At 45.4% G+C, this 14,249-nt stretch overlaps 1 protein-coding gene across 1 annotated transcript in view; it reads left to right on the top strand.

The window, feature by feature from the left end:
• Positions 1 to 10,166, top strand: part of LOC147701763 (sulfotransferase 2B1-like) — a 524,091-nt gene extending 513,925 nt beyond the window's left edge. Inside the window, exon 7 of the mRNA XM_086930379.1 lies at positions 9,778 to 10,166. Coding sequence (XP_086786505.1) covers positions 9,778 to 9,896 — 119 coding nt within the window. The 3' untranslated portion in view covers positions 9,897 to 10,166. The remainder of the gene's footprint in view (positions 1 to 9,777) is intronic.
• Positions 10,167 to 14,249: the final 4,083 nt, after the last annotated feature.

Raw genomic sequence — 14,249 nt, 5'->3', positions numbered from 1 at the left:
GATCTGGCCGGCGTTGAGTGCGTTGAGGTCGGATGCGTCGTACGTCCGGCGGGGTGGGGTTGCATCTGCGGGGGCCAGGGGGTCTCGCGCTGGGCGCAGTCCAGGTGCGGACGGGCGCAGACGGGCTTACCTTTGGTGCACCTTCAGCGCTCAATCGGTGCTCCCGCTGCACGCGTCCGCTGCGCGGTCGCTCCGGGGGAGTCATAAGTGAGGAGCCGGGAGGGCGGGTCAGCTGGGTGGTGGGAGCGGGGCGGCCAATGGGCAGGAGGGGGGCAGGGTTGCCGGAGGTCTGTGGCGGGAAGGAGGTCCGAGGGCGGCTCAGCGGCGGCTGGGTCGTCCGGCTGAAGCAGGACCAGCACACAGGTAGGGGGAAGGCAGCAGCTGGGGGGAAGGAGAACACAGCAGGCAAAACGAGGCAGCAGATGGGGGGAGAAAGGAGCAAAACGAGGCAGCAGATGGGGGGAGAAAGGAGCAATACGAGGCAGCAGATGGGGGGAGAAAGGAGAAAAACGAGGCAGCAGATGGGGGGAGAAAGGAGAACACAGAAGGCAAAATCGAGGTCAGCAGAGCAGAGTCCAGGCAGTCAGCGGGCAGGAGCAGCGGTGTGTGGGGGCGACCTCGCCTGGAGCAGGCTCAGCGGTCGCATAGTGAGGGTGGAACAATGGTTCCAAACGAAAGTATTTGGCTTAAATAATGCCCTTCACCCTAACCCAAAGTAAGGGTGGAACTACACTCCAAAGACATGTCAAATATAGCTTAAACACTGCTCCTCACCCTTACCCCGTAGGAATGGTGGAACACAAAACTCCAATAACCTCTAATTTGACTGTAACCTTTTTTTTTTACTATACAGCACTCTACAGTACACAAATAGACACGTGGACACATAGATATATGCATACATACATGCATACTACTTATATACATATATACAAAGACATCCCTTCACTAGAACCAGGACAGAAATGACTCCTTAGTTAAAGTTAAAGGACCTAATACCATTCATGCAAGACTTTGATGCAGTACACTCTATCCCCACAAACGATAGCCAGCTTAACCTTTTCCTGACAAATACCCTTTTACCAATCTACATGTTTTCTCATTTTGTTGGTAGGCCACTATGCAATCTGTAACAGTTTTATCTCCAAACATTGCTTATTAGAGATTTTAGCAGAGTTTATTTTGAGTTGGGTGTTGCTAGTGAGCTGATATTTTGCATTCAATGCACACTGAAACGGTTTTTGTATGATCTAAAAGTACAGCATTATCAGGGTACAAAAGAACACGAATAAGCCTGGCACTCAATTTGTGTGCCACTCTTTTCTGCCCTTTCTTGTTCAATTATTGGGTTGGCGTTATAACATAAAAATATGGAAGGAGCTTGGACGCATTCCTGCCTTCCTCCCTTTGCATGGTGTTTGGTGAAGAACATTGTCATTTCATTTCATATGCAACCGCGTGTTGATGTATAATTTGCTTATGATTTGAGTTACTATAAAATAACTCACTGGCTCATCCAAATGTTGACTTTCTCACATTCACTGACTCACACAGCCACATTGCTGCACAGAGTAAGCAAATCCACACTAGACAATGAATGAAGAACAACGTTCACTTATTAAACAAGCATTGACAGAGTCAATAGGTCTTTCCTGTGAGACCTATCGTCTTTGCCAATGCTTTTAGAAATTATGTTTAGCACTAGGGCTGCTGTGTAACATGGCTACAACTAGAAAAAAGAAAAGGTTCTATGATGCAACCATCACTTCATTTTGTAGGCATGCAGCAACACTCCTGCATTTTATTTTTTTACTAATATGTAAATAAGGTACATAAAAAAGAGCTAAAATGCTATTAAAAAACAATTGCACACAAGCACTTTAAACAAAAAGAAGGGGAGTAGGTGTATGTGTGGAGCGTGTGGAGACAATGCAACATAGAGAATGGGTAGACTGAGGGAGAAGTGCATTAATAAGTAAGAACCTGGAGGCCTGCTGAGAAAAGGACAAGGACAAGAACATATTTACAGGGGCAAAAGCACAATAGGCACAGATGGTGAGAGAAAGCAAACTGCAATGGAGGGCAGGAAGAGGGGGAATGTGCATGGCATTAGAAGGAGGGCATGCACTTTCACGGAGTGCTTTATTAAAAAGAGGAAGTTCTTCCCCAAGAGCGGGCACTCATGGAAGAATAGAAGGATTCAATCAGAGAGGTGGTAAACAGGATGTGCTCTACTGGAGAGGCAAAGACCATGTGGATGGGCTAAAACAAATAAAGCCAGCGAATAGAAAACTAACAAATGTGAGTCCCAAAACACAAAGGGGCATATTACCAAGTAATAGCGATAATTATCGCTATTGCTTGGCTAGCGTGAAAACATTACCGCTGAGCTGCGGCGATTTTTACCGCAAATAAACCTTGGTATTACCAAGGTTTATCGCAAATGCGATAAAAATTGCCGCAATGCATGAATATCGCTGAAAAGTCAGCGATATTCATGCATTACCGAGCTAATGCTCTAAGCCATGTTATCCACCTCCCATTGGATAACATGGCTAAGAACTGCTCAGGGCAGGTGTTAGCTTTTGGAGATATTTGCGCTTAGCGCAAATATCTCCAAAAGTTGGCAATAGGAGATAGCGATCTTAGCGACTGTTTTCAGTCGCTAACATCTTGGCACGCCCACTTTGCATGTCATTAGTGATAAATATCACTGACATGCAAAGTGGGGCCCAAGATGGTCGCTATCTCCTACTAGCTGTCGCTAACTGGTGTTAGCGACAGCTAGGTAATAGGGAGATCATTTTATCTCCGCTTTCTTGGCTTTTAAAGCCAAAAAAGCGGAGATAAACCCCCTTGATAATATGCCCCAAAGTCTCTGGTAAGCAATGCGCAGAATGCATTCCTGAGCAAGCGTTTGGCATGGCCAAAATATGTCTTTGCAACCAGAAAGCTGTACAGCATATTAGGTTTTACCTAAGAAGGAGGACCCCATCCAATTTTCTGAGCACTAATATTCTGTCCAACTTTTTATATATTAGAATGTTCTTATATGTTTGTCTGATCAGACCTAACATAATATGATTCCCTGTTTATTCTGTACCAAAAATCTATGGCCTTCCGTTCTATTTTAACAAACTTTCAAGCAAACTAAATTTGCGAATTTTTTACCAATAGAAGAGCTCCCTCCTTCAGTTTAAATCAGTTAATTCTATTCATGTTCTTCCCCTGTGTTGATGTTGAAATTCAGAGTCCTCAAATACGCTCAGTCGTTAGTCACTGAAGACCTCCTAAATTGTTATCCCCACAGTATTCATCCTTTTGACTCTGCCTGTAAACTTTGAACCTCCAAAGAGTAGAATTATGAGACCATCTTGGCTGGCAGAGATTCCCATACCCTCAGATGACAACGATAGGGATTTGTGTTCCCAATTTACACCCCTCTCTTATATTGAGGGGGGACATGTACGCATTATTCCTAAATATATTGCATAAACCATTAAGAAGTAATACATACTCATTGTCTTCGCTGCTCCTTCATCGATATGTTTTTCTTACAGAAATAACCAGGCTTTAGTTGTGGTCAGAAACAAAATTCAGCATTGTCATGTCAGTGGCATTGAAGACAGCAGGATCAACACAATTTATTTTATTTATTTGGATTTGTATGGGCTGTAAACAAGGTCTGGTGGCTGTCAGAGCACTTTTCATAAGAACTGTTAGATGTCAGAGCGCTTTACAGTACATACACACATTTCAAGTACCATCTTTTATTTAGGCATAGTATTTGCATTACATGGTTTTCAGGTGATTGGTGAAGAATTTAAATTAGAGATATGTGAGGGGCCAGGCATATATATAGTAAATGGACTGCAATGCCTGTCCCCATAGTGCCACTGCCAGCCCTAACATGGCTTCCTTTGGTTCCATCTTGCTGGGACTAGGGTGAACTAGGAAGGAGACCACCTGAGTAATGTCTAATATATATCAGAGGTTCATGACCATCTCCAGCACAAAAAATACTTGCTATTTATTTGTTTTTGATTGTTAATTCTTATAAAGACCATGGGAAGAGTAGGAATATATAAACAATGGGAAAAGAGTAAAAGCAGTAGCAGTTTGTGGTCCCAACAGGATTGCTGCCAGGAAATAACTATGCTGGTAGTTGGGGGCTGGTTGTTGAAAGGTTGACCAGAAAATACATGGCGGCCTCCAGGTGAGTCAAGATCAGCATTAAGTGGTGGAAGCACCATGCTAGTGATTTGTCATACTTCATTTGGTAACTGTCTGCCCCACGCATCTTTCCCTCACACTTGGCTGGTATCCTACTCCTCAAAGTTGTCTCAAGAGCGACATCCGCCTCTCTCCACCTAAATACGAGGCCGGTCATTGGAACACCTACTCCTGAAACTGCTCCAGCTGTGCATTAGGTGCATTGTGACGTGGTGCAGATCTTACATGCAGAGGTGCACGTCAGAACACATTCCAGGGTGGACAGAGGGAACAGTATGTGACTGTCATAGATACTCTCCGAGGAATGTCTGAAGCTTCTTTCATCTCCAGAGGTTTATGAACACACCTTATATATTTTGGTTCAAACTTATTTTGGGAAATTGTAACCCAGGATATGTGATGTTAAGAGAAAATAGAAGTGTGTAAAAATCCAATGGAAATGTATTCCAAACCACTATGCGTTATCTAAGTGTCACACTTTATTAATATATAACTTATGAGCAAGAATCCCATTATCAAATGATAATCAAGCACTGTTGTACTATAAATGCATGTAGATGAAAGGGCACATAATTGTTATAAATTTGCATATTATTCCTGTGAGAAGGTGGTCCTGACCATCTGAGCTGCCTGGATTGCTGACATCACTCCCCAGGGCGGAGATATTCTTTTCAAGAGGGAGAGATGGGGGGATATTGCAGGGTATCAATCAGCAGCTGTCACCCAGTGTAAGGCACCAGGCCTTCTCCCGGGCCTTGATGTCAGCAATAGGGGAAAGGGGGCTTTTCAGAGAGTATGTGGCATGAGACCCCAAGACTGCACCATCTTGAAGTATCCCAGACGCATGTGCAAGAAGGAGGGATCATGGGAAGAGAGGTGATGTGTCACTGCAGGATAGGGCAGAAGTGCATTCCTGCCAGCCCCCTCCATTTTCTCCTAAAAGGTCTTGCACAGGAAGAGGAGCTCTCTCTGAGGTGTGGTCTTGCTGAGGGCAGCCAGGTGAATGTCTGGTGCAGTGATCAGGGAAGACAGCTTCTGGCTTAGTTTGCCTTCTTGGAGGCTAGGAGGGTGGCAAGAAGTACTCCAGGTGGCTAAGGCTTGCCACCAGGAGCAAAACATTACCAATCAGTGAAATCAATCCACCAGGGGCCGAGATAGGCCCCCCAGAAGGTAGGCAACTTTTGACTTTTAACGGTTCGATGACAAAATGTTTGGGGCTATTCCGCCAGTCTCCGATGTGCCCCCTACTTGGCTCAGTCCCGGGGGCTGCCCCCAGAAGAAGGTGATTTTTGGGGAGCACCATTGATCCTCCACAAAGGTGCCTAGGAGGCCAAGTTTCCCATCACTGGGCCAAAACATAGTAAAGTCGGGGAGCGCCACCGCACCCCTGTAAAATTTTCCCAGGGAACCTTGCCAGAGCTCAGTCAAAAAAGAAGGCTTGGAGCTCCATTGCGTCCCCTGTGAAGAAGACTCAAGGGCTCAGGATCCCATCCGTGGGCCCCAACGAAGAGGAAGTTGGGGATCAACATTGAGCTCATTGTGAAGATGGTGGAGGGCCAGGACCGCACTCCTGGGCCCCGGGTGCTAGCAAAAAGGAAGGGGGAGTGCGAGTGGGAGAAAGAAGGCATCCGCCAGACGGGCCACAGCATCCATTTCTGCCTGCAGAACAGAATGAAGGGCCAACTCCTGCTGCAGTCGCAAGGCTGCTGCCCAGGCGGGGAGCATGCAAGAGCAGCCAGGGTTGGGCTCCCCGAGTTGCACTCCTACTTATCTGTGCGTGGGTTGCCCAGGTGAGACTGGGCCCCAGAGGAAGTGAGGCCACCAGTCAAAGCAGGATGGCTGTCCACAGACCAGTGGGAGAGCCGCTGATCAGAAAATGCATGCACTCGAGAAAGAGCCCCATAATGCCATGTGGGGCATGGCCCATTCTAAAGGAGATCCTGCTTGTTTTTGGCATGTGGTGACCCAAGAAAGATGGGGTCACTCCAATTCAATGCTAAGGTGCAGGGCGAGCTGCAGGAGCAAGTCAGACTCCCCTAGCACAGAAGTGAAACACTTATATTGTACCCATCTTTGGGGAATCTCTCTAAAGATGCTGTCTCTGGCCATTTGTAAACATAAACATGAGTCCCCATACAGTGCTCCCTGTTCTGGGCCTTCTCTTTGACAATATGTATGAATCTCACTCCTTTCCTATGTCTCCTAGACCATTACTTTGAGGCCCAGGGATCGAGCAGATTAGGGCTCTTCATCTGAATGCAACCATGCTGGCATTCTACCTGCCACCCCATGGACTCAGCTTTCACAGAAAAACTACTGCCCCTGAATGGTTAATACTGACTTTAAGATGTCTCTGCCTGAAAGCGAAGGGGATAATGTGGCCCTCTTCTGCTTCCAGTTGCTCTGCTTAAAGAGCTTCATGGTGGTAAATATGTATTCTTTTCAGGTGTAATTAAGGGTGTTATCAGCTGAGATCTGTAATATTGGAGACACTTACAAAAATGTCTGCATTAGATAAAGTTTGATTACTTATTACTAAAAAGTATATTTTGTAAGAACTTGTTTTACCTCAATCACCACATCTTGTTGCAGCAGCCTAGCTTAAAATTTGTGTAAATGCTGTTTTAAATTAATGACTTACATATTCACAATGCTTTCTGCCACAGGCTGGGACCTCATTGCACAATAAACAGGTCCACTGGAATTATGCGGCAGGAGAAGTTCAAATTATGCAGCAGTGTTGGCTAAATTCTGCAGCAAGCAAAGGCGAATTATGCTACATAATGCTGCATATTTTGTAAGCGGTACAAAAGGGGGTGGTGATGGATGGAGCATCTGAGCAAATCAAACACTCACACCCAGTAAACAGATCTGGGTTTATAAAATCACTGTTCTTTAGCGCACTCTGCCACCCCAGTTCAGACATGGCCATATGCAAATCAGTCTGACTCTGTGCCTCATGGGAACAGTCCTGCCTGAACTGCCAAGCCATGCCTTCCCTGGACCGGAAACAAGCTTCCTAGGACCGGTTTCTAGCATTTCAGTCATCTTCAGCCAGGCTTGCTTGAATCCAGTGGCAAAGTGAGCACTCCACACATCCTGCATTCTGATCCTTGAGGCTAGTCTAAGCCACTGGTGGCTGACAAGCGGCCCCCAAGGATAAGTTAAGAGGACAGTGGACTGATTTGGGTGTGTTGTTGCACAAGGGTTTGAAGCAGAGTAGATAGTTTGGATACCTATTGTTTCAATGTTATCAGATAGTGGGGTAGTACTGGGGCTAATGGTGCAGGTACATGCGGTGGGTAATGTGCAGAGTACATTGCTGACTAGTTTAATTCATAGAGTATCTCTTTTCACTTATATATAAACTGCCTGCCACCCCTCCTTGTTCTGCCCATCAATAAAACTAATGTATGGACTTCAGCTTCTTTTTAAATGCCTCATTACCTCTTTCCCAATTAAGAATGCCTGTTGCTACGATCAAAGGTCCATTTCCTGACCTAATTCAAGAAGTCAAGAAGGTGAAGAACCTAGGTTTTATATTTGCTGACAATCTGTCCTTCAAACATCAGATCAGCACTCTTACTTCTACAATTTTCTTTATCTTAAATAGGATAAGGAAAGTTCGCCCTTTCATTCCGTAGGACACCCTAAAAACACTGGTGACACCATTGTCCTGTTCAGACTGGATTATTGCAATGCCCTTTGTATGGGCATCCAAAGTAGCACTTACATAAGCTGCAGCGCCTTCAAAATGCGGCAGCAAGATCGCTGCTGGATATTCCTAGATTTCAGCCAGTCTCTCATGGACTGAGAATGCTGCACTGGCTCTCGGACAAAAAAAGGATTAGATCAAATCCCAATGCTTAGCATTCATGGTATTGCATAGGGTGGGTCCTCAATACCTGAAGCAGCAACTGATCTGGTATGTACCCTCTAAAAATGTAAGATTGCGATAGAGCAAGCTTCTACAGATCCTTAGGCAAAATAGCCAGCTGCAGTAGAAGAAGTCTCATCTTGGGTACAGTTAAAATATGGAACCTGCTAACGGTGGATATAAAAAGCAGTCAAATGGAGCTATCTTTCGGACAATCTAAAAAAAACTAGCTTTTTGCCAACTAGAGTCATGTTTATTACTTTGCAGCCTTTTTGGGTCCTGCAGGTACTAGCGCCTAGACGCTCCCGGGCATTCGTGCTCTATACAAATTCTCAAATGAACTCAAACCTAATTGAGGGAGTTCATTATGCTCTTCCGCAGCATTACCCACAATTGCTCCCACCATTCGTCCCAGTTCAGAGAGTCCCTGCAACTTGCTTACAGACTCACCCTCTTCCCATGTAGAGTCCATGATGCCCAACCTACGGTTCTGCAGTGCCTGGCGGGTGTCAATAGCAAAAGTGGGACACTGCAAAGGTAGAAGAGAACCATGGCCTCCCAAGACAAATTATGGGGACCAGCACTTCTTTTCAAACAAATTAAACACTCATTCTGGATATGTAAAACTGATTTACAGCATAAAAGAACTAGGAGCTGATTCACAGACGACCGCCGCACTTGTTGCTAAGGCCCGCAACCTCTGGGGGGGGGGGGGGGGCACACACATGGCAGAGTCCCGCTCTCATGGCGGGACCATCGTAATGGATAACTGTAGTACAGAGGTCCTGCCACGAATGTGGGACCTCCACCTTAAGTGCATAGGGCCTTTGTGAATCAGCCCCTTCGAGTCGAGAGAGGCCTGAAAGAACCCCCCATACATCATTAAGCATTTTCTCATTCAAATAAGCATTTGCATAGTTACATTTTGAAGAGTTTACAAACTCTCAGGTATTTTAGTTCTGCCCTTAGACAATGGTCCGGAGTGGACTGGAAGTAGGCCTGGGTGAAATTTTGATTAGACCGGAGTAATCGGAGTCAGGAATGATGCATTATTCTTGTGATGCGAAATTTCAGGGATTACTTGAATACATCAGCTTGTGTAATAAGAATAATGTGGGGCAAAAATCCCACTGCAGAAGCACCGGAACAGCGAACTAATAAGCGTGTGCTTGCAACTGCTGTTCATGTCCGGTATCATATAATGTTTTTTTCTTATCACAAATTCCATCCCCGGACCCATTTTGGATGCAAGAGTGCACTTTGCGAAAATAGAGCTAAATGCGGGATTACGCTTCTTTTTGCCGTAATGATAAGTAAATACACTAGAAATAATTATGGCAGTTATGCCTATCTATAACTGAAACATCTAATGTATGGCAGCTGTGTTACAGCAATTTTAGGGATTGTGGACGAATCAAGTGAGGGGTGGTTAAAGAAAGGGTCTATTCATAACCTTAAAATATTCACTAGTTATGAAATTTCAACCAGTCTATAACATTTTGAACTAATACTCCGAGTCTTTTGCAGCTTGTGGAAGTAAATCGCACGTATTGCCTTATCTATTCGTGCATGCAATTCATCCAGTCTGTGTATGGTTTATTGTTTTTCATTTTATTTCTCTAAAAGCGCAGTGATTTGAAGAGTCCTTTCTCCTTTATATCCTGCAGGAATTTCAGGGGACTGGAAGAACCATTTCACTGTGGCGCAGAGTGAACATTTTGACCTGGTCTACCAAGAAAAAATGAAAGGATTGACTGGGCGTTTCCCATGGGATAAAACTGCTTGAGCTGTGTCCATATGTACAACAAAATTGTGTCCAAAATGCAATAAGAAGTTGTTTTCCGTTCATGGAATTGACTTATATGGATATTGTCCTGAGATATGAGTGACTGTTTGGCCACCATGGATTTTCAGAGCACCAGACTATTTTTCCAAGATGTGCTCTCAAAACTAGAAAATGTTTTGCAGTGGTAGTAAAATCATTCAATTGTTTATTTTCAACTACATAAATAAACAACTTTGGTCTATTGTCAAAAAACTGGACTACTCAAATCCTCCTTATCCTCCTTATATTGGTCTACCTAATAAACAACTAATATAATTTCAGCTTGTTTAGAATAGACAAATTTGGGACATGTTTATATGTTACTCGTTATATTCCGACCAGTAAACCTATGTCTACATACAGGTCGGAATTACGAGGTATTTAAAACTGCTGATAATTATCGGTTTCATTAAATACCTCAACATTCACTTTAATGTGGCAGTTCAAAACTTGCATGAATTTAAAAGGGGAAAGGTGTGCGGTGTTTACCGTACCATATGGATTTTGCTGCGCTAAACACAGAAATTACATGTAATTTCCAAATAACTCATAATAGGTGTTGTTTATCTTACTAGATAAATAACGTATCCCATGGTATTGTTATTTATCAAGAGCACTAAATAGCATCCATACTTGTGATCAGGCACTAAGGGCCCTAATACGATCTTGTTCGTAAAGCTTCCGACCTTAGGTCGGAGGCTCTATTACTGAGATCGTCTGTTTTAATTTAGACCGGCTGATTACAGTACAGTCAGTCGGAATTGAAACCAGCCGGTCATTCTGGCTGGCTTCTCACAGGTCAGGCAGAACCGGCCCGCAATCCATCTGGATGACGTTTTACGCCATCCGGATTACGATGCACAGTTTCCGGCAGGCTTTCCATGCCAGGCATTCTGTCATGGAAAGTCTATCGTAAAGTGTGTTTGGGGGCCCCTGGCAGGGCCCCCTTCTGTTTGAGGTCGCCGGATGGGAGCCACAGGGGCACCTATGGTGCCCTCTTATTGATCACTGCACCTTGTGGCAGGCAACTTGTGGTGCTTGCCAAGGCGTGCAGGGATTAACACAACCTCCCAGTTGCCTATGGGAGTTTGTGCTACGGCCAGTTTACGGCCATAACACATGCTCTCATAGAGAAAAGTAGGAATTCAACTGCACCATATGCGGTCTCATCATAGTTAGGTCGTTGGGACTGCATACCAGAGGTCGGTCAGTCCAGTTTCCTCCACAGTGTTGGTGGGAGGAAGCTCCAAATGACATTGTAATAAGCCCCTTAGCATGGGCTTCAGAAGTGACAGCGTGGGTTCTATATTGAGGGGGACACTGCAAGACACAAACCACCGACCTGGGTGTAGCGGGGGGAGCTGAGGAGCTCCAGTGCCTTCCCTGCTGCCAGCGCAAGTCTTCCTGCCTGCTGTCACCTGGCCCCTCTGCCTACGAACATCTCGGCGGACCGGGGACTACATCCCCCAGCAGCCTTTGCGGGAGGAAGCCGCGCACGCCCTGTCCCGCCTCCGGAGGTGCTCTAATACCAGCAAGAGCCCCTGGGGAGCAGGGGACACTGCAAGACACACAACCACCGACCTGGGTGTAGCGAGGGGAGCTGAGGAGCTCCAGTGCCTTCCCTGCTGCCAGCGCAAGTCTTCCTGCCTGCTGTCACCTGGCCCCTCTGCCTACGAACATCTCGGCGGACCGGGGACTACATCCCCCAGCAGCCTTTGCCGGAGGAAGCCGCGCACGCCCTGTCCCGCCCCCGAAGCTGCTCTAATACCAGCAAGAGCCCCCGCGTCGCGGGAAGCGCGCGGGCAGAAGGCGGGCCGTCTGTGGCCGTCCGGGGCCGATTGAGGCCCGGCTGGGCCACACATCTAACGTCTGCCCACTTATCATCGAACTGCGGGAAATAGGATCCAAGTTCTAAAAGGTACCGGGTGGTGCGAAGGGACCTATGATTATTTAAACCCTGTTTCCATAATCTGCTGTACTGACCCATTTGTAACAAGGCCCGAGAGTGAATTAAACTATCTGCCTTCCTCTTAACAATGGGCAAGAGAAAAACTATGGAAGGGATGGCTCAACAGTCTTTACCAAAAAAAGGGAAAAAGGTGAAAAAACTGACCCACCCTGGCTCAAATTGTACCTTGACTCGCATTGAATCTCTCGTCAATGACCTTGAGGAAATATTGACAGATAATCCCAATACCCAACAGGAGAAGAACCCTGATAGGGGGATAGAAAGCCAAGGACAGTGCCGAGGGAAAGTGATACCAGCTATTTTCAATAGAAACCCCCCCCCCAAAACGTAACCACTTGTATTATTCATAATTCCCAAGCGGGAGGGCCCGGGCTGGATTCTCCTGACATCCCTGAAGAGAGTAGCACTGTATTTAATGTGTGTGGAAGCATTGATCAGGGGGGCAACACAAATAATGTAGGGGAGCTAGCCACAATGTGCACTAATAAGTTTGCTGTCCTGGAAGGAGAGTATGGGGTAGCCGCAGGTGTAATTGCGCGGGCTATTAAAAGTGGTAGCAAAGCTACGGATGCTAGTACAGACCTATAAGATGACTGCCTAAAATGTGGGTCTTTTCACAGGGCGATCCTAAAAGAATTAGAGAAACTAGAAAGGGACATAGTATTCCTAAAGAAACTACTTAATCCACCAACTCAGAAGGGAAAGATTGACATAACAAACACCACTCAGCAGCCTGAAACACCCGCAATACCTACGACAAAACCTAATTTAACAAAACGCACAACTCCTGGATTGCCCAACAAAAATGTTCCAACTAAAAAAGGGCAGCCGGTTAGTAGTGCGGGAGTGTTAAGTAGGACTGATGTGCAGCATAGCCGTAACACTAAGTCATATGAGGACATCACAATGTCAAAAGGCCCTGCACTAGGTAACAAGACTGCGAATAACCAGGTATCTTTCCCTAAGGGTATAAGGTTGGGAAGCCATGGGAACTCTAAGACAAGCCAAAACACAACATCCCAATCCAGTGTGATAAGGAACCCAGTTACAACAGTCTATATGACAGGCGTTCCTAAATTACACTTGAATTCAGAACAAGAAACAAGAGATTCAATTCACAACAAAGCTATCCATTGGATAAGACATGTGAGGGGCTGTAGATCTATCATAAGGGAGGATATAACTAGCATTAAGAGACTGTCCCTGTCGAGCTCGCAAACTGACTGCATTGAAATTCAACTTTGTAACAAATTCCTGGCAGAGAATCTAGTGACGTTAGAGTTTCGAACTTGCCCCCCGAGACACTCTAATATACAGATTAGATCGTCCCCTTGGTGGTGAATCACTCAAGATGATAATTTTTCTGATCTAAATAGAGTAGACTGACTAAATAATGGTAATTCTTGTACCGATCCGGAAAGTAGCCTCAATATGGGCATTATGGGAAATTTAACCACCCCAGTGAATGAACCTTCTGGCACTGATGTCACAATCCTCTCAAAGCAGAATAGAACTGGAAATAATATAGAAGTGGGGGACACTTCAGATACAATTCGTATCCTCTCCTGGAATATTACTGGCCTCAAAAAACACCTGGTAATTCCAGAATGGAATGATTTTATTGAGAAACATGAGGTCTGCATGTTCCAGGAGACCTGGAGTAAGACACCCCTGTACAAATCAGGCTCCTCTACTTTCTTCGCTCCTGCTGTCAGCCAAGGTAGGGGCCACCCATCAGGTGGCCTTATAATATGGGTCAAAGTAACAATGAATCTAGATATTACCTGCCATAATACAAATTCAGAAGATATCCTGCATCTATCTTTTAAGGGTCCGCTAAAGGGCAACAGAGTAGATCTGTTTAACGTCTATGCTAGAGGAGCGCCAGCTTGCAAAAAATAAGAAACTATATCTCTATTGGAAACGGCTCTAGAGGGTACCCCCCCAAGATCTAATATCATATTGGGAGGAGACCTCAATTGCACATATGAACCTCTAACGGAGGATGACCTACTAGGGGTCACTGAGGAGGACATTAAACAGTCTATCCCCCCATTGAATCTAAAACCCATTAAGAGATGGTCGGTTAGAGCATTGCAGATCAATGCTCTGACATTGGAATATAATTTGCGTGCTTTAAATGGCAGAACAGCTTCAGACCCTAACGGGGCCTTGACTTTCAATAGCCCCAACGGCCAATCCCGTATTGACTACATTCTCCTGGACACAAGATTATGGGGGAATGTTGCCGACATGGATGTTAAGCAGATGCCAGACAGCGATCATAATCCTCTCTCCGCTGAAATTAGATGGGATTTAAAAAAGAAAACTCTTAATAATCACCT

The sequence above is a fragment of the Lissotriton vulgaris genome, chromosome 7 (assembly GCF_964263255.1).
Source record: "Lissotriton vulgaris chromosome 7, aLisVul1.2, whole genome shotgun sequence".
Taxonomy (NCBI): domain Eukaryota; kingdom Metazoa; phylum Chordata; class Amphibia; order Caudata; family Salamandridae; genus Lissotriton; species Lissotriton vulgaris.
The sequence above is the reverse complement of the archived record's forward strand: the minus strand, read 5'-3'. Positions and strand labels throughout refer to the sequence as shown.